General features: G+C 34.3%; 4 protein-coding genes across 4 annotated transcripts; 2 read left to right on the top strand and 2 right to left on the bottom strand.

The window, feature by feature from the left end:
• Positions 1–126: 126 nt before the first annotated feature.
• On the top strand, positions 127–7,838 carry LOC124923962 (villin-2-like). The gene is made up of 23 exons (XM_047463972.1): positions 127–351; positions 766–871; positions 995–1,094; positions 1,228–1,296; positions 1,382–1,618; positions 1,760–1,937; positions 2,029–2,161; positions 2,577–2,736; positions 2,820–2,970; positions 3,056–3,159; positions 3,232–3,390; positions 4,044–4,112; positions 4,191–4,259; positions 4,349–4,486; positions 5,243–5,371; positions 5,541–5,691; positions 5,799–5,809; positions 5,899–6,039; positions 6,132–6,257; positions 6,339–6,401; positions 6,628–6,883; positions 7,110–7,327; positions 7,409–7,838. The coding sequence occupies exons 2-23, from the start codon at positions 816–818 to the stop codon at positions 7,520–7,522; spliced, it is 2,832 nt and encodes a 943-aa protein (XP_047319928.1). The 5' UTR covers positions 127–351; positions 766–815; the 3' UTR covers positions 7,523–7,838.
• A 588-nt stretch (positions 7,839–8,426) lies between these two features.
• On the top strand, positions 8,427–12,382 carry LOC124923861 (exportin-2). The gene is made up of 2 exons (XM_047463840.1): positions 8,427–11,476; positions 11,950–12,382. The coding sequence occupies exon 1, from the start codon at positions 8,538–8,540 to the stop codon at positions 11,457–11,459; it is 2,922 nt and encodes a 973-aa protein (XP_047319796.1). The 5' UTR covers positions 8,427–8,537; the 3' UTR covers positions 11,460–11,476; positions 11,950–12,382.
• A 546-nt stretch (positions 12,383–12,928) lies between these two features.
• On the bottom strand, positions 12,929–15,632 carry LOC124925822 (pentatricopeptide repeat-containing protein At1g79540). The gene has a single exon (XM_047465933.1). The coding sequence runs from the start codon at positions 15,372–15,374 to the stop codon at positions 13,002–13,004; it is 2,373 nt and encodes a 790-aa protein (XP_047321889.1). The 5' UTR covers positions 15,375–15,632; the 3' UTR covers positions 12,929–13,001.
• Positions 15,633–18,426: 2,794 nt separating this feature from the next.
• On the bottom strand, positions 18,427–21,259 carry LOC124927481 (heat stress transcription factor B-3-like). The gene is made up of 2 exons (XM_047467899.1): positions 20,807–21,259; positions 18,427–19,089 (listed from the first exon to the last, which is right to left on the bottom strand). The coding sequence occupies exons 1-2, from the start codon at positions 21,047–21,049 to the stop codon at positions 18,622–18,624; spliced, it is 711 nt and encodes a 236-aa protein (XP_047323855.1). The 5' UTR covers positions 21,050–21,259; the 3' UTR covers positions 18,427–18,621.
• Positions 21,260–21,490: the final 231 nt, after the last annotated feature.

Genomic DNA, 21,490 nt, shown 5'->3' with positions numbered 1-21,490 from the left:
ATTATGAAAATCTAAAAAGGAGAAAAGAAATGGGAGAGAGAAAAGCGTCAACACACAGAGTATGTTTTGCCTTAATATGACTTCTCTTCATTCCCGTCGTCATCCATCGTCAATTCGTCTTTCATACTCCCTCTTCTCTGTCCTCTTTCTCTCTCTATATAGACCCACCTTCTCTGTATCTTGCACATATATACATCATATACATATATATATTGCCTCTGCTGAATTCCGCCTTTACTTGCGATTATTGCTCAGCTTTTACAGTTGGAGAAAGAGAAAGAGAGAAAGAACTCAAGTCAGCAATCGGTTCACTTCCAATTTCCAATACTTCTACTGCCTTTTCTTCTTCTGGTAAGCTCCGTGGATTGACTCTCCTTTCATATAGTATTGGCTTTGTTTTTGTTCTATTCAGAGGGAAGATTGAGAGATCTCTGGACTGGAGATATATGAATCAATATGATCGTTGATAGTTTATTCATTTTTGGAGGTTTAGATCTCAATTATTCTTAAGATTGTTCAGACGCTTTGTTTCTAGTTTGTTCTCACTTTAAAACGTTATATCTCGATGATCTGATGTTTCGATGATTATCTGATTAATTGATTTTAGCGTCTTTTGATCTCAATTGATCTTAGTTGATAGTCAATTAGTTCTTGTTCCTTTTGATCAATTGATTTCAGCTTGTTTGTTCGCTATGTATGTATTCCGTGTGAACGATTTCTAATTTTCAACTGAATTTTCATTCACTTGCTATTAATTTTCTGCAGTTACCTTTGGAGATTAAAATTTTTTCTGGTTCAAAGAAAGATTACAGATAATGGCCAGTTCTGCTAAAGCTTTAGAACCTGCTTTTCAAGGAGCGGGTCAAAGAGTGTATCCTTTGCTTGTTGTTCTACATCTTATTCACCATGTCCAAGTTTAATTTCATGATTAAAATCCTAAGGAGACTTCAGTTTATCTGTTTTTTTGTCCTTGTTTAACCTTAACACTTCTTAGGGGAACTGAAATTTGGAGAATTGAAGACTTTCAGCCAGTTCCTCTACCGAAATCCGATTATGGAAAATTCTATTCAGGCGATTCATATATTGTATTGCAGGTGTTGTTTTTAGATTCTTCTTTCTTATATCAGATTCGCGTTCACTGAGTTTGGAAAATTGTTGGATTTTCCAAAAGGGCCTTTGAAATAAGCTTTGTTATTTATCTGCTAATTGTTCTGTTTGTTTATGCAGATAACAACCGGTAAGGGTGGTGCTTATTTGTATGACATACATTTCTGGCTAGGAAAAGATACAAGTCAGGTATTCTCTTCTGTTTGGTAAAGCTGATGAGTTTTCCTTTTGTTATTTTCATAAATTAATTGTTTGTGCTACCTAACCTAACCAGGATGAAGCTGGAACTGCAGCAATCAAAACCATTGAACTTGATGCCATTCTTGGTGGAAGAGCAGTACAGCATAGAGAACTTCAAGGACATGAGTCTGAAAAATTCTTGTCTTACTTCAAGCCATGTATTATGCCCCTAGAAGGCGGTGTTGCATCTGGCTTTAAAAAGCCTGACGAGGAAGAGTTTGAAATACGTTTATATGTCTGTAAAGGAAAGCGAAATGTCAGATTGAAACAGGTACAGAAAACTGAATCAGCTACTACCCCTCACTAGGAAGCACTTTTGTTTATGTTTCTGGAAACGTTTCCATATACAAAAGCACAAAAAGAATCCTGATACAGAAACAAAAATAACTAATGGATTGTTTTTCTTATCCAGGTTCCTTTTTCTCGATCATTATTGAACCATGATGATGTGTTCATCTTGGACACAGAGAAAAAGATTTTCCAGTTCAATGGTGCAAACTCCAATATCCAGGAACGAGCAAAGGCACTGGAAGTGATTCAATTTTTGAAGGAAAAGTATCATGAGGGGAAGTGTGATGTTGCAATAGTAGGTATAGTTGTGCAGCTCAAACTATGGACATTTAAAACACTTTCTACTAGTACACGATTATCATATTTACATTTGTTGTCATCCGCTCACAGATGATGGAAAGCTACAAGCTGATTCAGATACAGGTGAATTCTGGGTCATCTTTGGTGGATTTGCTCCAATTAGTAAGAAGGTTGCAAGTGAAGACGATGTTATTCCTGAAAAGACTGCTGCAAAACTTTACAGGTATGATTTTTTCATTTTACTAAGGACAAAAATTATCATAACATCGTCTCTTCTAGCCTAGTGGCAACAAGAGGTGGATATCCCCCAGGCCTCCATGAGGTCCTGGGTTCGAGCCCGTCAGGCGGCAAGTTCTGCGCCTGGTTAATTGGTTAAGTATGTTTGCCGGCTATGTACTTAACCCGCGGGGATTAGTCGCACTCCATAGGAGCAGCGGAACCCAGCGTTCTCAAAAAAAAAAAAAAAAATTATCATAAACTCATGGGAAAAAATCACCGTATTTTGTCGTGGACGATATGGTAATTATGTGACCTTACAAAAAAAACTAACAGGAAAAATTATGTGTTATTTCTGTTAAATTCCATGGAAGAAGTCCTTACGTTTCTGCCACCTAATATGAAATGTTCGCTTTTTGCAGCATCACTGATGGTCAAGTTAAGCCTCTGGATGTTGACCTTTCCAAATCTGCTCTGGAGAATGATAAATGCTATCTGTTGGACTGTGGAGCTGATGTATTTGTTTGGTTTGGTCGGATAACACAATTAGAGGAGAGGAAAGCAGCCAGCCAGGCAGCTGAGGTAATAAATATTTTTGTTGCCTCTTCTTTATGTTCTTCTATAGACTTGCCTTAATCTAATAGTGTTGATAATATGATGGTCAGGAATTTGTTAGTAGCCAAAGTAGGCCAAAATCTGTAAGGATAACCCGGCTTATCCAAGGGTATGAGACACATTCATTCAAGTCAAACTTCGATTCTTGGCCATCTGGTTCAACACCTGCTGCTGCCGAAGAGGGCAGAGGAAAAGTAGCAGGTAGAACTGTATAAATAATTTTTCTAGGTATCCATAGTTGTTATCTGTAAGAATGATGACGAGCGAGAAACTTTGTTTATAATAGCTTTGCTGAAACAACAAGGTGGTGGTGGTGTCAAGGGAATGTCAAAAGGTGTCCCTGTAAATGAAGAGGTCTTACCTTTGCTTCAACAGGATGGGAAAATTGAGGTATTATAATGGGAGATTATTTAAGGAGGTTTTACTCAAATATGTTAATATGAAACCCATGGCTCTCTATAGGTGTGGCGCATCAATGGAGGTGCCAAGACTCCTGTGCTTAAAGAGGATATTGGTAAATTTTACAGTGGAGATTGCTATATTGTTCTTTACACCTACAACTCAGGTGACAAGAAAGAAGACTACTATTTGTGCAATTGGTTTGGAAAGGAGAGCATTGAGGTGACCACCCTTCACAATTTTTTACCTTTCTCTAAATTGGGTTGGTTGATACAGCATGTTCACATTGATCGACTGATGATTCATCCATGAAAGAATACTAAAAAAGAATACAATTTACTTAATTTTTTCTCTAGTGTTCTATTTAATCTATCAGTTCTCTTAATCTGTTTAAAGACGTTTCGAGACAAAACACCTTTTGCTCATGTGGGCAGTGGGTAGTAGAACATATGTGCCTGACTTTGTTTGGCATATCCCACATACAAAATACTTTTTAGACTTCACCTCTAACTTGTGGACACATTGAATAAGACATATTGGGTAGTATGTTACACCATTTCTCTATTGGAGTATCATTAACTACTTTTGTGGGTACACCGTTCAATAAATAAATCGACGTTTAAAGTGCATATCCCCCAAAGACTTTGAGCGTACTGCTTAACTCATCATTGACCAAACCATGTCCAACATGGTGCTATTTATTCTTTCGGCTACACCATCATGTTGTGATGGAGTCCATTGAGATTTATGCCACTGAAGTCAAGATAGTCGTGTTATACAACTATTGGTTATTCAGAAATATTCTCTTTTATGCTGTAGCTATTAAATATTCTTCATTCTCTTTTAACATTTAACCTGCCTGTTATTAACTTCAGGAGGATAAAAAGACAGCTGTTGGTCTGGCTACCACTATGAGTAATTCACTAAAAGGAAGACCTGTTCAAGTATTTGAGACTTTCATTCCTGATTATATTTGGAATTCAATGATTTAGAGTAGATGTGATTGATGATTGTCCCTGCAGGGACGGGTATTCCAAGGGAAAGAACCGCCACAATTTGTTGCCATCTTTCAGCCTATGGTGATCCTTAAGGTAATTCCTTTCACAATTTTGGTATTAAAAAGAATTTTCAAGAGAGAATTGTGATGTGATCTAGTGTAATGAATGTGGTATCATTTCAGGGTGGGTTGAGCTCTGGGTATAAAAACTATGTTGCCGACAAAGGATTGAATGACGAAACTTACAATGCTGACTCTGTTGCACTTATTGAGATATCGGGAACTTCAATCCACAAGAACAAAGTTGTTCAAGTTGATGCGGTAATTGTTCCTGAATTCTGTCATTTGAGCTACTTTCCAATAAGATATTATGGGTGCCACAAAAATTACTCTCTGTCTTCATACATCTGCATGCCTAATCTAGAGTATGTTAAATGTTTATTTATATTATATTAAGTATATCCTTTTACAGGAGATGGGAAGATTTTCTTCTCCAATGATGTTAAACATATTTTTTTGAGTATTTTAAAATTATTATTGACACAAAATAAACGAGAACACAGAAAGACTATTCTCATGCCTAAAAAATGAAAGCAACAAATAGGTTACTCTCATGTCCAAAAATACATCCATGTAAAAACAAAATGATATTTTCCCCAAAAAAACAAAACAATAGTCGTACAGTGAAAACAAAATTTTATTTCATGTCTATGAATGCTGAAAAAGAAGTGAAGAACAGTACTTTGATTCTATCATTTTAAGAGTCTTTTTCACCCCATATGACCACCAGAGGCAATCTGGATCATTTTCCAGTCCTTCTTGAGTTTGGTTGTCTTTTTGTGCAACCAATCAATTGTTCCGAAAATTCTCCAACTCCAATTGTTCCCGACATAACCCAGTGAGCAAATCATATCCCACCAAGATCATGGCAGAAATAAAACAATATTTGTTAAAATCCTCTTCTTTCTTTACACTATTTCTTTATGTTTCATATTTTTTTAGTAGAAATAATTATTCTCAACCGCATTCAGCAGTTAACTTTTGATAGTAATACTGAGATATGTCGGTCTTCATCAGGTGGCAACATCATTGAACTCGAACCATTGTTTCCTTCTCCAATCTGGTTCTTCATTGTTCACTTGGCATGGAAACCAAAGCACATTTGAGCAGCAGCAACATGCAGCTAAAATAGCTGATTTCTTAAAGGTAAGCTCCTATCTAACGCTATTGTTTTCTTATGCACCTTAACATTTCAAGCCAATTTTAAAAGACATGAATTAAACGCGTCTCTATTCAATCCATTTTTCGCTTGACACCTCTGAAGATCATGAGTCTGTTTATGAAGCTTTTCCCCCCCTTTTCTTGATGAATTCAGCCAGGAGTAGCAGCCAAACATGCTAAAGAAGGAACTGAAAGTTCTACTTTCTGGTTTGCTCTTGGAGGGAAAGTAAATTACATTAACAAAAGTACAGTCCAGGAGACTGTTAGGGATCCACACTTGTTTACATTCTCATTCAATAAAGCCGGTATAGTTGTTCATACAGTTCTTCCCTTAGAATTTCCAGTGACATGAGCTTAACGATCATCACTAACTAATTTCAATATTTTTTCACATTTGAACTTGCTTTGCCAGGAAAGTTTGAGGTGCGTAGTTAAAAAATTTCAAGTTCTTTTCCTTTTGGGGGATTTACCATTTCAAAATTTGAATTATAAATGTATATTTGTACTTACAGGTTGAAGAGGTTTACAACTTTTCTCAAGACGATCTGTTGACTGAGGATATCTTAATACTTGATACACACGCTGAAGTGTTCATTTGGGTTGGTCAATCTGTGAACACCAAAGAGAAGCAAAACGCATTCGAAATTGGTCAGGTAGCACTTATCTAATTCTTCCTTTCCAACAAAAACAATCATGGTCATCTTCTTATGTGAAGATTTCCTAATTTTGGGGTGATTTGCTACAGAAATACATAGATTTAGCTGCGGCTTTGGATGGGTTGTCTCTTAGTGTTCCTCTATATAAAGTTACAGAAGGAAATGAACCATGTTTCTTCACCTCATATTTCTCTTGGGATACTGCTAAAGCCACTGTATGTACCATAAATTTCCGCGTTTCTTGTCTTCGTTGTTCTTGCTTTTCATTGACATTGATTACAATTGTGACATAATAGGCTGTTGGAAACTCGTTTCAAAAGAAGGCTTCGCTGCTATTTGGAGCTGGCCACCACGTGGAGGTATACTCGAAGCCTTTTTTCAGTTTACCATTTCAAAATATGAATATAAATATATTTTTCTTAAGTTTTGATTTACAAAATAAACTAAAACTGAACTAAATTAAATAAGAAATCAACCTTTTAATCCTGAACAAGGCCATTGTCCAGACTAAGTTTTTCTAACTGCTATGATCTTGGTAGATTAATTAGATTGGCTTGACGACTTATGATGTTAATGCATAACCAGGAAAAATCCAATGGGTCGAATAGAAGTGGAGGAGGACCAACTCAAAGAGCCTCGGCCCTAGCTGCATTAAATTCTGCGTTTAGTCCATCTCCTGGCTCCCGATCTCCTGCGCCTACTCCTCCAAAGACAGCCTTAAGCCGAGGGTCACAAAGAGCAGCAGCAGTAGCTGCATTATTGCAAGTCCTTTCTGCTGAAAAAGCCACATCCCGAGAACCCTCTCCTGCCCGGCCTACCCGGGCAGAGACTAGCCTTCCAGGTAATGAAAGAACCCTATATTTTCTGATCTTAACACGAGCCTATTTGTTATCACATTTTATGATATAGACCATAATTCGTAAAAGCTCACATTTATTATATTTGTCAAAAAATCACACAATTGGAAAAGAATCTTAATCGTGATCGAGAGAATGATCTTTAAATTAAAGGAAGCCAACTATATAATATGGATGATGACCCAGAAAATAATATGATATGCCTTGCAGGTGGCACAAAGAGTGAAAACAAAATATCAGAAGCTGAGGAAGAGGTTTCTGAAGCCAACAATGCAACAGTTGAAGTGGCTGAGCCTTTGTTCACTAGTAATGATGTCGATTCAAAACCCGAAGAAAAGTTTGTTGAGAACGGTACTATATTTAGCTACGAACGACTCAAGGCTCATTCGGGTAACCCAGTCACTGGTATTGATTTCAAAAGGAGAGAGGTAATAAATAATACTGTCTGTTAAACTGTCCATAATTTGAAGTAAAACAGAGCATCGGTTTACAAAAATTGTTTTTCTCAGGCTTACCTTTCGGATGAGGAGTTTCAAACAGTGCTAGGAATGGCGAAAAATGCATTCTCTAAACTGCCAAAGTGGAAACAAGACATGCTAAAGAAGAAAGTCGACCTTTTCTAAGAGGATTAACAAATTCAAACTTTTTTTGTGTTTAAAAAATTTGTCAAATTGGCGTGTATTGATTTATATGATTTGTGTTAGTGTGAAAAGGGGTGATTTATTTGAATTGTTGCTGCTGCAGTTGTTTATTGATTTAGACATTTATAGGGGGGAAAGGAAGGGGGATTAAAGAATTCTTGGTTTTTAAATTCTTTGATTTCATCCAACACAGCGTGAGAGTTCTTTGTTTCAAGTTTGTATTTGATCTTGTCACAAGGAAATATGGGTGTATATTATATTCATAAAGTATTATTGGGCTTTTGATTGTTTGTAATTTTGCTACATTTTTTTTAAGGGTTTTCTTTCTTTGTCAATTTTTGAGATGGTAATAATTCCCTTTAAAAAATAAATTCTGATTTATATATATATATATATATAAATTATATTTTATTTTTAACACACTAAATATAGTAATTAAAATATTTTTATTTTTTTTTTATAAAATTTAATCTTAAATATAAAAAAATATTATACTAATCCAACTATTTAAAAACTTAAATATCACATTTTTTTAATATAGCAATATATTTAAAAAAAACTAATAAAAGTATTATATTATCCTAAATCCAATCCATTCATTTTTCTTTAATAATTTATTTATTATAATAAATAATAACAGTTTATACACAACAAAATTAAATATAACATCATAAAAAACCAAAAATTAAAATTCATTAAAATTACAAAATTATCTAAAAGATTTCACGCAATAAAACTTTATAATAATAATATTGTAAGTGATACATAATTACACATTTACATCCATTCATTTTTGTAATAAAGAACAATAAGAGCAAAAAGATTTATTTATTTATTTTTTAGTGAGCCCGTTTGAGAAACAAATCAAGATTGTAAAATTCCTTCCGCTCTTCCCTCGTTTAAATTCTTTCACTCCCGTCTTCTTTCTCTCTCTATATATCCCTCTAGAACCCTAGACAGACACACACAGTAAAGTATTCTTCCCCAGCAAAAAAAAATGGAGTGGAATGCTGAGACTTTACAGTTTCTCTCTCAATGTTTCCTCCATACTCTCTCACCATACCCCGAGCCCCGTCGACGTGCCGAATCGAGCCTTTCCGATGCCTCCGACCGCCCTAACTACGGACTTGCGGTGCTTCGTCTCGTAGCCGAGCTCACCGTCGATGAACCGATCCGTCAGTCCGCTGCAGTCAACTTCAAGAATCACCTTCGAAGTAGGTGGTCACCGACTCCTTCCGATGATTCCAATCTCCCTACCCTAGCTCCGATTTCCGAACCTGAGAAAGAGCAAATTAAAGCATTGATTGTCAATCTCATGCTCTCTTCTGCTCCCAAGATCCAGGCTCAACTCAGCGAAGCTCTAGCCGTCATCGGTAAGCACGATTTCCCTAAGTCATGGCCTGCTTTACTTCCGGAGCTCATTTCTAATTTGGAGAAGGCAGGTGAGATATCTGATTATGTAACTGTAAACGGAATCCTCGGTACTATAAATTCTATTTTTAAGAAATTTAGGTTTCAGTACAAAACCAATGATTTGCTTCTTGATTTGAAGTACTGTCTTGATCATTTCGCTTCGTCACTATTGAAAATATTTCTTCGGACTACGGCTTTGATGAACAATGTAACCGATGCCGTTACCTTGAAGCCTCTCATTGAATCGCAGAGGTTGTGCTGTAGAATCTTCTACTCTCTAAACTTTCAAGAATTGCCTGAGTTTTTTGAGGACCATATGAGAGAGTGGATGACCGAGTTTCAAAAATATCTTACTGTGAGGTATCCTACACTTGAAGATAGTAGTGCGGATGGGCTTGCACTTGTTGACTCGCTTCGATCTGCAGTATGCGAGAACATAAGCCTTTATATGGAGAAAAATGAGGAGGAATTTCAAGGATTCTTGGGTGGATTTGTCGACGCGGTCTGGTCTCTCCTTGTGTCGGTTTCCACCAATTCTAGTCGGGAGAAACTAGCTGTTACGGCAATCAAGTTCTTAACCACGGTCAGCACTAGTGTTCATCATACCTTATTTGCAAGGGATGATGTTTTACAACAAATATGTCAGAGTATTGTTCTACCCAATGTTATGCTAACAGATGATGACGAGGAGTTATTTGAGATGAATTATGTGGAGTTCATTAGGAGGGACATGGAAGGAAGTGACCTTGACACGAGGAGAAGGATTGCCTGTGAACTTCTGAAGGGAATTGCTACAAATTACAAAGCTAAAGTTACTGAAATGGTTGCTAGTCAAATCCAGAACAGTCTGTCTTTGTTTGCACAAAACCCATCTTCAAACTGGAAACATAAAGACTGTGCTATATATTTGGTTGTCTCCCTGGCTACTAAAAAGGCTGGTGGTTCATCTGTCTCCACTGATCTGGTTAACGTCGAGAGCTTTTTCAGAGATGTTATCGTACCGGAATTGCAAGGTCAAGATGTTAATGCATTCCCAATGTTGAAGGCTGGCGCATTGAAGTTTTTTACCATGTTTAGGAATCCAATCTCAAAATCCATAGCAATTGCCTTGCTTCCTGACGTAGTTCGTTTCTTGGGCTCTGATTCAAATGTGGTTCATTCATATGCTGCCAGTTGCATTGAGAAACTCTTACTAGTCAAGGAGGATTTAGGCAAGGCAAGATATACTTCATCTGATATCAGTCCCTTTTTGTTATTGCTGATGACCAATCTTTTCAGTGCCCTGGGGAAGCCCGACTCCGAAGAGAATCCTTATATTATGAAGTCTATCATGCGTGTTCTTGCAATCGCGGATATTTCTACAGAGGTTGCTTCACCTTGCATCAGTGGCCTGACTTCTGTTCTTAATAAGGTCTGTGCAAACCCAAAAAATCCTATTTTTAACCACTACCTCTTTGAAGCGGTTGCTGTTCTTGTTAAGAGGTCATGCGAAAAGAACCCTTCTCTTGTCTCAGCCTTTGAAGTTAGCCTTTTCCCCAGCCTTCAGATGATATTAGCAAACGATGTAACTGAATTCTTCCCATACGCCTTCCAGCTACTCTCGCAGCTCATCGAGCTTAACAGACCTCCACTCCCACAGCTTTACATGCAAATCTTTGAGATTTTGTTAATGCCAGATTCATGGAAGAGATCTGGAAATGTCCCAGCGCTTGTTCGGTTGCTCCAAGCTTTCCTTCAAAAGTCTCCCAATGAACTTAACCAAGGGGACAGATTGTCACAGGTGCTGGGTATATTCAACAAGCTCGTCTCATCCACTAGCACAAACGAACAAGGGTTTTACGTGCTCAACACTGTTATCGAGAACCTAGGGTATGATGTTATTGCCCCTTACATGGGTCACGTATGGACTTTACTGTTTACACGTCTCCAGAGCAGCAGGAGAGTAAAGTTCGTTAAGTCCTTTGTGATATTCATGTCTCTTTTTCTGATCAAACATGGTTCCCAGAATCTAGTGAATTCAATGAATTCTGTTCAGTCGAACATATTCGTTGCTATATTGGAGCAGTTCTGGATAAATAATCTGAAACTGATTACTGGTCCCATTGAGATTAAATTGACATCTGTTGCTGCTGCTAGACTTATTTGCGAGTCTCCAGCTTTGTTGGATCCATCAGCCAGTAGGCTCTGGGGGAAGATGCTCGACAGTATTATTACCCTTCTTTCACGTCCCGAGCAGGAGAGGATTCAGGAGGAAGCAGATGTTCCGGATATTAGTGATAATGTTGGCTACGGTGCTACTTTTGTGCATCTTCATAATGCAGGAAAGAAAGAGGACGATCCTCTGAAGGATATTAAGGACCCGAAACAATTCTTGGTGGCATCTTTGGCAAATCTTTCTGCATCGTCCCCAGGGAGATTCCCTCAAGTGATCGGTGAGAATGTTGAAGCGGCAAATCAGACAGCTTTGCTTCAGTTCTGCACTTCCTACAATCTCACAATTGTATGATGGAGCTCCTCGTCATTGTAAGTTCTATCTCTCTATCTATCTGCCTCTCTTGTTCATGTTATCCTAATCATTATTAATTAAACTGATCTCATCTATAGGATATCAACTAGAATTCTAGTTTAAGTATAATTGAAGTTTGAAGTTAAATAGAGAATGGAATTGTAGATGCGTTCTATCTATGTAGGATGTTTGTGCTATCATAAAATAGAAGTCTAAAACACAACTTAGAACCCTAGGTAAAAATAATCTTCTAAGTACTTTCCCGACAATTAATTACACATTTAGCCAATCAACTTTTACCTACCAAGAACTTAAAATTTAGATATTTTGATTTGGTTTATTGTAATGCTTATTTGCACTTAAAATTCAGTATTGGCATTGAATAAGATTAATTTATCACATGCATATATATCCTTAGTTTATTATTTGTTTTGAACATATTTGTCTTGGATTGCAACTTTTCTTATTGCTCATTTATTTGTTTTTGCAGATCATTTAATGGGTGTGAAGTCTTGCTGCTTTGTGAGCAAATCTTTCTTTCTTATTATATAATAGCCAGAAGTCGAGTCCAGTCCAGTCGTCTTTGAGTTCTCAGATTTTGAATGAGAGAATATGGGGGTTTTTTCAAAGTGAAGTAAATTATTGCATAATAGATATTCTCTATTGTAATTTGCAACTGCCATTCTGAGTTAAGTTCTCTCTGCATGAATGAATTTTGCGGTTTGATCCTCGAAAAAAGAAAAGAAAAAAGTATGTACCATTTTGTTGAGTCATTTTGTCATGTTGATTGAATCATATCATCATAAAAAAAAAACTTAAATACTCCAATTTCAAGTGGATTTCTTCTTCATATATTTCCTCTTTTTCTATATTTTGTTTAATTCCAGCCAGATTTTAGCTTCAAACTCTTCTTTGTTTGTTTATTATTGTCTTTTAGCTTCTTACCATTGATTGAAATCAACTTATCCTGTTCCGTTTTTCTATGATCTAAAATATTACGAGTTCGATTTTTATTAAAAATATCTTAAGTTGAAGGACGAGGTTAAAGATTAAAAAAAAAATGATGGAAAGACTGTCACATGAGAGTAAAGAGAGAAAATTTGATATATTTTATTTGATATATTTTCATTAAAGAGAGAAAAATTTATATATTTTATTATTTCGTCCATCCCTCTCCCAAGTTTTTTTGAAATTTGTTAAAAATAAATTAATATGTTATTGAAATATTTTTTATATTAATTTTTTTAATTTAATAAAAAATATTTTATTAATAAATTAAGTGATTTAATGTTAAATAATAATAATTTTCTTATGAAAAGAGATTGAATGAAGTTTTGTATGTGATTGAATAGACATAACTATGTTTAAATAAAATAGAGATTAAATTAAATTTCTGAATTCAGAATTTTTTATTATTATGAATGTGTTTTCAAATGATGCACGTATGGCCATACCTAAAACATTTCTAATTGACAACCACAAATATATATTTCCTTTTGAACCTCAATCAATCACAACAATAATATATGTTTACAAGAATTGTTAGCTTGGCAAAACATTCTCAACTTCCACTGGATTAGCGCAATTATATATAAGAAATTTGGTTTCGTCGTCAAGGCAACTATCAAGATCATATCCATTCGATTTCATTCTATCCAACAGATCGAGTGCATCGTCCACATTATCCGGCGACTTCAAGAGATGTTTTAACAACTTGTTGCAAACTCTAGGCATTAACTCAACACCTTTCCTCAGTGTATAATAGAAAACATCCCCCGCCTTGTCAAGACTCGATTCTTTGCATAGACCGTCAATCAGCATGACACAAGTAGGAGGAGTCACGTCGATCTCAAACTCCTCGAGAATCGAAAATATCTTCAACGCTTCTTCCATTCTCCTCGCCTGACAAAACCCGATGATCAAAATTGTGTAAGGAGCCAACTGAAAATCGTCCACTTCCAAGTCCATTCTAATCAAAGCCCTAATAGATTTCTCAACTTCACCGATCTTGAAATCATCCTCTATTGCCCCAACCACATCATCTCCCCGATTCGGAAGGCTCCTCAAGTACTGCATCCAAAGCGAGAAAGCATCCAAAACCTTCTTCCTTCTACAAGACCAAGTCATAAGACATTTGTAATTCGCCAAGCTGGGATTGCAACCGTTCTTGATCATCTGTTCAAGCAATCCAAACGACTCCTCTTCTCGATCAGCCTTCTGAAGCCCGTTCATAATAGTCCCATATGTAACCGAATCAGGCTTATGTCCCCTAAGCTGAAGTTCCTTGAAAATCTTAAGGGCAGCATCCACATTTCCTTCTTTGCAGAAACCATTGATAAGTATATTATAAGTGATAATGTCCGGTTCTACATTATCGTCAGCTAGCTGCCTAAGTAACTTATACGCTCTAAGAATCAAACCTGACTCACATAACGTATCCACCATTTGCTGAATCCCATCTTTCGTCTGGCTAAGACGAATGAACAAAGAAGGGTGTCGTCTAATCTCCATCTTATAAAACTGAATTCTTGCATCCTCGAGCTTACCCGACTTACAAATCCCATCAATGAGAGCATTGAAAGTCACAACTGAAGGCACACAACCGACCTTCTCCATCTCGTTAAATATCTCTTCAGCCTCCCCAACAAGACCACTCCTACACAAACCGCAAATGAGAATAGTGTAAGTGGTCGTGTTTGTAAAATCTCCCTTTTCCGAAATCTCCATCTTTAACGATCTAGCGTTGTCAAGAAAGCCCATATCGCAGAAACCCTTGATTAGAACGTTGTAACATTGCGTATCTGGAAGAACACCTCGTTCAGTCATTGAACTCAACATGTTAACCGCATCCTCTACTCTTCCTGCCTCACATAAACCCCCTATCAGGATCGTGTACAATACAAGATCAGGCGAAATATTGTGATCAAGCAATTTCTGGAATATATGCCATCCTTCGTTGTACCTCTTGAACTTGAACAGACCGTGAATCAAACAACTGTATCCGTTTATATCAAGCGAATATCCTTCTTTGGAAAGAGACCTAGCAAATGAAATCGCCTCGTCAAGTTTACCCAATTTGCAGAAACCGTTGATTAGAGAATTGTGAGTGATTGTATCAGGTGAACATCCAGCATGTCTCATTCTATCGAATAGTTTAGCTGCTTCATCCATTTTCTTTGTTTGACATAAACCGGAGAGAACTATAGTGTAGGTAATCCGACCAGGCTGTATACCTCTGTCAGTCATTTCTTCAAACAGTTTAAGTGCATCTCGACTCATTCCATTTTTGAATAAACCATCGATCAATATTCCATATGTAACAGATGTAGGACTGCAATTTGATTTCAACATCATATTATAAACAGCCAAAGCTAAGAGAATTACCTCTTTCTCAACAATGACCTGCAATATCCTATTGTAAGCAATGGAATCAGGAGAACAATCAAACAATCTCATCTTCGCAAATGATTCAACTGCCATATCTGCTTTACGCAAGCTCCAATAGCCAGCAATCAGAACTGTGAAAGCATCTGAAGAAATAGGAATCCCTTCATTCTTAAGCTCTTCAAGTACTTTCCAATACAACTCAAATCCATCGTCTTTTACAAGCATATCAATAACTGAATCATAAGCAACACAACATCCTAATCTCTTCCTTCTAGCAGTCCAAATAAAAAACCTAAAACTTAATTCAGGGTTGACTTGTTGTTCCTGGATCACAGATGTTACTATTTCAGGAGATAAAGAAGGGACTACCTTATCGAGGGCTGGTTCCATGGGATTGAATGATTTGATGATATGTAGGACTTTGTTCACTAAAGCGGCTTCTTCTGAACCAGTATTGATTCTCCGGAAACCTGATTGATTGGGGACGGCTTGGCGGATGTGTTTGATAACAGAAGACGGAAGTTTCATGATTATTCAAGAATGAATTCAATGACATGCTTTGAAGGAGTGTAATTGGACAATTAACATTCAGGGTATAAAGATGGCTGCTTTACTTATTGGAGAAGACAAAGTGAGCGAGCAATTTCACAATGGATTGAAGGCTTCAGTGCATAGTGTACTCCAAATGAAGGTTCGTCCACCGGCGGCGTTGAATAGTTTTAATGGCGGCGGCGGCGACAGATCGACTCCGGCGGGTTAAGCTGAAAGAGAGAGAGAGAGAGGATAGTAGCAGTTAATATTTTGCAGGATCATAAAATATTGTATGGCCCAATTATACAGTTGGGCCTTCTTAATGTAATTAAATACGTTTCATGGGCTTGTTTTAATTATTAAACACAACTGATGAACTAATACTAAAATAATTTAATTTAAAGAAAACATTGTTATGAACATATTAAATTAAAACTATTAATAATTATATTTTAAAATTAAATTAAATAATTTTAATTAAAATCAAACCACCCATAAGATTATAAGAGTAGTGAAAAAAATTACAATTATATGAGTGGTGCAAGTGGTTTCGTGGGTTTTCCTTGGGTCAAGTTTCGATTTGGGTTATTAAAAAATTTTGGAGTGTGATAAAAATAATAATGTTTAGCAATGGTTTCACTTAAAATTTTATTAATATATAATAATAAAATATAAAATAATAATTTGAAATTTTATTTATTGAATATAGTGATTTAATAATTAAAAGAGGGGGTGAGAAGAGAAGAAAGACCTTAAAATAAACCAAATCCTTCTATTGATGGGAGGTAGAATGAAATTGGATTTGATTGATAATTTAATTTGACAGTATATTAAGTTTCTAATTTTTATACATTTTAAAAAGAATTAAGTCAACTAGGAATCCTCTATTTCTAAATCAAAGCATTTCTCAAGAAGTAGATAATTGAAAATAGGAAAAACAAAAGAATACAAAAATGAGATAGCTAGAATAATCAATAATAATTTTCTAATTTTTAAGAGATTTCAAACCATTTTACTAATTTTTCAAAAGAAAATAATTAACAAAAGAAAACATCCCACCATCAAGGAGATGAAATAACAAATAAAACATCCATTCAAATGAAAATTTTCCAACATTTAAACTCAAAATCTTTGAGAGAATTCAGAAAATCAGAATACTTTTTTTTTGGGAAAAAGAAAATCATTATGTTAATCCTTTTGTAAGGTCCATATATATTATTTTAGTGCCTCGACATTATTAAGAATTTTTATGCTTCTATATATATCAACTCATATTTTTTCGACCCTTTCTCATTTTTGATGCGGTTCACTAGTTCTTCAATGTACTTTTCCTAAGTATTGAATTGTATGGCATGACCATTCTCTCCACATAAATTGTTACATTATTAGATGGTGTTATTCTTGATATTCAATACGGTAATAAAATGATTAAATGAATTGAGAGATATGGAGGCCATTGGTATCATACAAAGAAGAAACACACATTCAATAATCTATCTCTTAATTAATTATGATAGATAAATCACATATATATTATATATATATGATCCAGTGTCTTCGAATTCAACCACGTAAACATTAATATATGTACTCTACCAATAAATTACACTAAATTATAAGGATGTTCATAGATAAATCATATTACTTACATAATATTTTAATTTACATACATATTTTCACTGTTGTAACTATAAATATAGTCTACAGAAATAACAGTTTGTTAAAACTTTTATTCGTTTACCGAACCAGAAGTTAAAGTTTTGGTAAGGATCAAGATACTACAAAAGAAGTTCCGACTCTAGCTGGACAATGTTTGGTGTGTGATATCATTGATCGATAAGGATTGGCCGTGATCTCCACACAGATTTCATTAATTACCTCATAAAACAAAAACATGGCAATCATTCAAAGTGTTAACATATAGGTTGACCTAATAGCAAGGTCATGGGTTAGGACAAATTCACTCAAGACTGTCCCAAATGTTGGATATCGAATGAGGGATATGTGCAACTTTTATTTTTTTTAATTCTTTCCCACTTTTTAAAATAATATAAACATGTTTTTAACAGTTTAATGTTAAAATTAATAAAAAAAATTATTATTATTATTTCGGTTAGTTGTTTAATTAGTTATTTTATTTATAAGTCACTTAGAGCCATTCAAAAATAATTAAAAAAATATATATGTTATTCACAAGGTTTATACAATATATATTTAAATTTTATTTTCTCTTAACAAAAAATAGTGAGGGCAAATCAATCTCGCGACGGTCATTTTGCATCTCAAGAACTATGAACGGTGTTTCCTTCCTCGGTGTAAGCACAAAACTTTTGACTCCAAACTAAAAAAAAAAAATATTTGGATTTGAATGCACACCAATAAGAAAAATTCCATGGCCTATATATATATATATTCAAAATTGGATCATCCAAAAACAATATAATATAAAAAAAAAATCTCAAAATTATCATGGCATCAATGATCGACGTCCCATTGCCATCTAAAATAGGCATTGAGTAAATTAAAAGATATAATCATTAATTTTCTTAGATAGCCGACGGTATCAAATTAAACCATCCATTAATTAATTAATTATGAACTTTATATATACTTTCTATAATAATATATGATTGCACGCTGAACAGTTAGTCCATAAAGCGTCAATTAATTAATTAATTATGTTCGTGGAATTTTACTTTCTATATATTATTTCTACGTACAATTCAAAGGTGTTAGTTAGGTCAAAAAAAGCTATACATATATATTTCAAAGTTGTACATTCTTTCAAACACCCTTGAAATTTTGTGTCACCATGCATTAATTAATTCATTACTCTATTATTTAATTACTGTATATTGTAAGTAAGTTAAGAATATTAAGATGCATTTAATTAATTAAAAACTTATAAAATCTCAAAATCATTGACTTGACAATATCAACAAGTAAAAAGAAAAGTCTCCAAATAAATTTTACAATAATTGTTAATTTCCAAACCACACCACCTAAAATCTTTATTTTTATTTTTGTAATTGTTAATTTATTCTTAATTACAAGTAACTTAGGGACTGTATTATTAATAAGAATCAAGTTGTTTACAAGTACATAATACTATTTTCAAGCCAACCAAATATTGTAGTTTTATATAAGCATACAAAAAGATGATCATATCATTATATATTATATAATCCATAGCCAATTGCCTGCTTGATTTTAAGCAGCTCATCCCTAGCTTCTCATGCATGCACTATTTGCAAGTTTGAGAGAAGAAAATGCTTTCGACCGCATTCCTCGCCCTTTTTCTATCTCCATCGCTCGGACCACTCAATCTTACTCCAAAAAGCTTCGGCCTCTTATCTTCTTTTTCTTCTTCTTCTTCTGATCCGTTCGCTTTCAGTGCGACCAGATCGAGAAGCTCCTTGCATTTCCTCTTCATGTTAGAGAGCTCAGAGCTCAGAGTCCCGTTTTCCATCTTCAATCGTTTGTTCTCATCTATAAGGATATTGTATTCAGAGGATGACGAAGTGGATGATGATGATCTTTGATCTTCGTCGGTATATTTGGGCGATGGAGTAGTTGCTTGTTGTAGTGGTGATTGTTGAGACTTATTTCTCCACGCTTTTCTACGACGAATCTTGCATAATAGGTCTTTCTTGCCTTTTTGGAAATTATCGTTGCTGAATTCCCATCGAGTTGTCACCACCTTTTTGAAACCCTAATGCCCAAATATAATAGTTCATGTGCATATATAAATATCAAATATACTACGTTATCATTCCATTTAATAAAGTTATATTACATGAAAATATATTCTCTCTTGAATTACGAAGTGCATATTAACCAAAAGAAAACTCATATTTTTTAAATTATTTTTATTATGTTAATGGAATGTTCAAGTATCATTCTTTTTGTTTTTTAATTAGAAGCTTCATCGATCTATTCTCTTGAACTATAGTATATATACCATAAAGAAATGGAAATTTCTTGTATTCAATAAGATAGAAGAACTTTAATTATAATGGGCTCAAACTCAAACATATTTTATTATAAAAATTTGACAATAAATTATTTTCAAATATAATAACATGTGTTTAAAATGGGTCAATATCTGACTACAAATCCGACCATAATTTGTAGAGAGAGAAATATGTACCTAACATTAATGACATTAATGGTTCATTGGTGGAATATTGGACCATTTATATATATTTTTTTTTAGCTAATCAAGATTGACTAAAGATCCTCAATTTGAATAAATTAACCAATTAAAACAATTTCAGGTAGAAAGATTAGATTTGAATACTTTCTAAAAAATAATAATAATAATAATCATGACATAAATAAATTCTTAATTATTTTGTTTTTTAAACTCTACTACCAACCAAATTATTTGTCACTCATTAATTTATTTATCTGTTTAAATAAATTTGGTTTATTCCTATAATATATATCAACATCTATTCTCTTAATTATTGCACTTCCATTTATGAGATATATTTTACTAAAACAAATATTCTATGCAAACCAGATACAAAAAATCCATCAATTTTTGTTTGTTTAAGTTAGAGTAGATTTGATTTTTTACTCAAAACTCATCTATCTAGTTATATTTATTTTAAGTATCTAATTACTTAATTTATGATAAAAAAAAACTAAAATATTTTTTATTTTTTTTATAAAATAACATTATACAATAATTTAACCAATTAAAAACTCAAATAGATTTTTTTTTTATCAAATAAGTTTTTTTCAACAAAAACAAACTTAATGTAGTAGTTTATTTGAACATTCTTTAGACTTTTCGTTGTATCCTCTTTTATGGGGGTGATTTTTATCATTTATGTAACTAAGATATATTAATAAACAATTGTAAAAAATCCCAACCTGTTTTAAAAAAAAAAAAAAGTGTAATAAGAGGATAATTAATGTAACACATTGTTAATTCCCTTGATATTTTCTAATCTTATGTATAAGAAGTTAAATAAAGACAGCTTTCACCAGATCTATAGAAGAAGGAAACACGTAAAGTAAAAGTTGGAGTCAATTTATAAGTTAAGGTAATTATTTTAACTTATAGTTAATAATTAATAAGGTAAGAATTATTAAGCTTAACCAATGCATACATATTATTGTCATTATTAATTTTTTGTTTTTAAAGTTGAAAACTAACCTTAACCCATTAATTACCATGATTTACATCTCAATGTAATTTAAGGCGTTTTTAATCTATATCGAACCATGATATCTATTCTCTCCTATAAATCACTTTTATCAGTTAAACTATATAAATTAATAAACAATTAAAATTAGAAAGGAGAAAAGATTACTTAATTTTGTGAAGAAGGTAGCTAGGTTAATTATATATTATTATAAATTTGATTTTCAAATAAACCTAGCTAGCTAGGAAGGAAGGTAATTAGGGAAATACTTACATAAGTATTGAGCTGTCTAACAAAGCTGGAAAAGTTGCAGTGCTTGAAGAAGGTGGGTAGGAGATCCCGAGCAAACTCCGCCGGCTGCCACACGACGAACGCCGTCCCTTCTGCGTTCCACGATATAACGCCGTCAGTCGCCGGATCTTCAACCAGATTATAAGTCTTCATCAGGAACGGCGCCGGAGATGTTTTCCTTACATATTCTACTACTAAACTATTATTATTAATATTATTATCCATAATTAATTAATTAACAACAGAAAATAAGTAATTATTAATTAAAAAGTATAGCTTTAAAAGAGAGGGGAGGAGAAGAGGAGGAGGGCGGTGAGGAATTCCCAGCCCCAGCAATAGAACCCCAAAACCACTCGAGAGCTCATGAGAGGGAGATAGGTACGCCGCCGGCGCCGGCGGGAGATTATTTTCTCTCTCTCTAGATTTTAGAGAAAGAAGGATGAATAATAATTGTTGGCCTACTCATGCATTCATTCTATCATTCTTATATGGTGGCGGAGAACAGTAGTACTGAAAATACAAACAGTATAACGGCGTGTCCCACCTTTGAATCTCAAAATTATGTTCACACTGCATGTTTTTCAATAAAGGTCGATTTTTAAATGGTTGATGATAATGTTTGATTAGAGCTTTTTTTTTAATCCATAAGAATAAGTCTTTAATTAA

This window comes from Impatiens glandulifera, chromosome 2 (genome assembly GCF_907164915.1).
Source record: "Impatiens glandulifera chromosome 2, dImpGla2.1, whole genome shotgun sequence".
Lineage (NCBI taxonomy): Eukaryota > Viridiplantae > Streptophyta > Magnoliopsida > Ericales > Balsaminaceae > Impatiens > Impatiens glandulifera.
The sequence above is the reverse complement of the archived record's forward strand: the minus strand, read 5'-3'. Positions and strand labels throughout refer to the sequence as shown.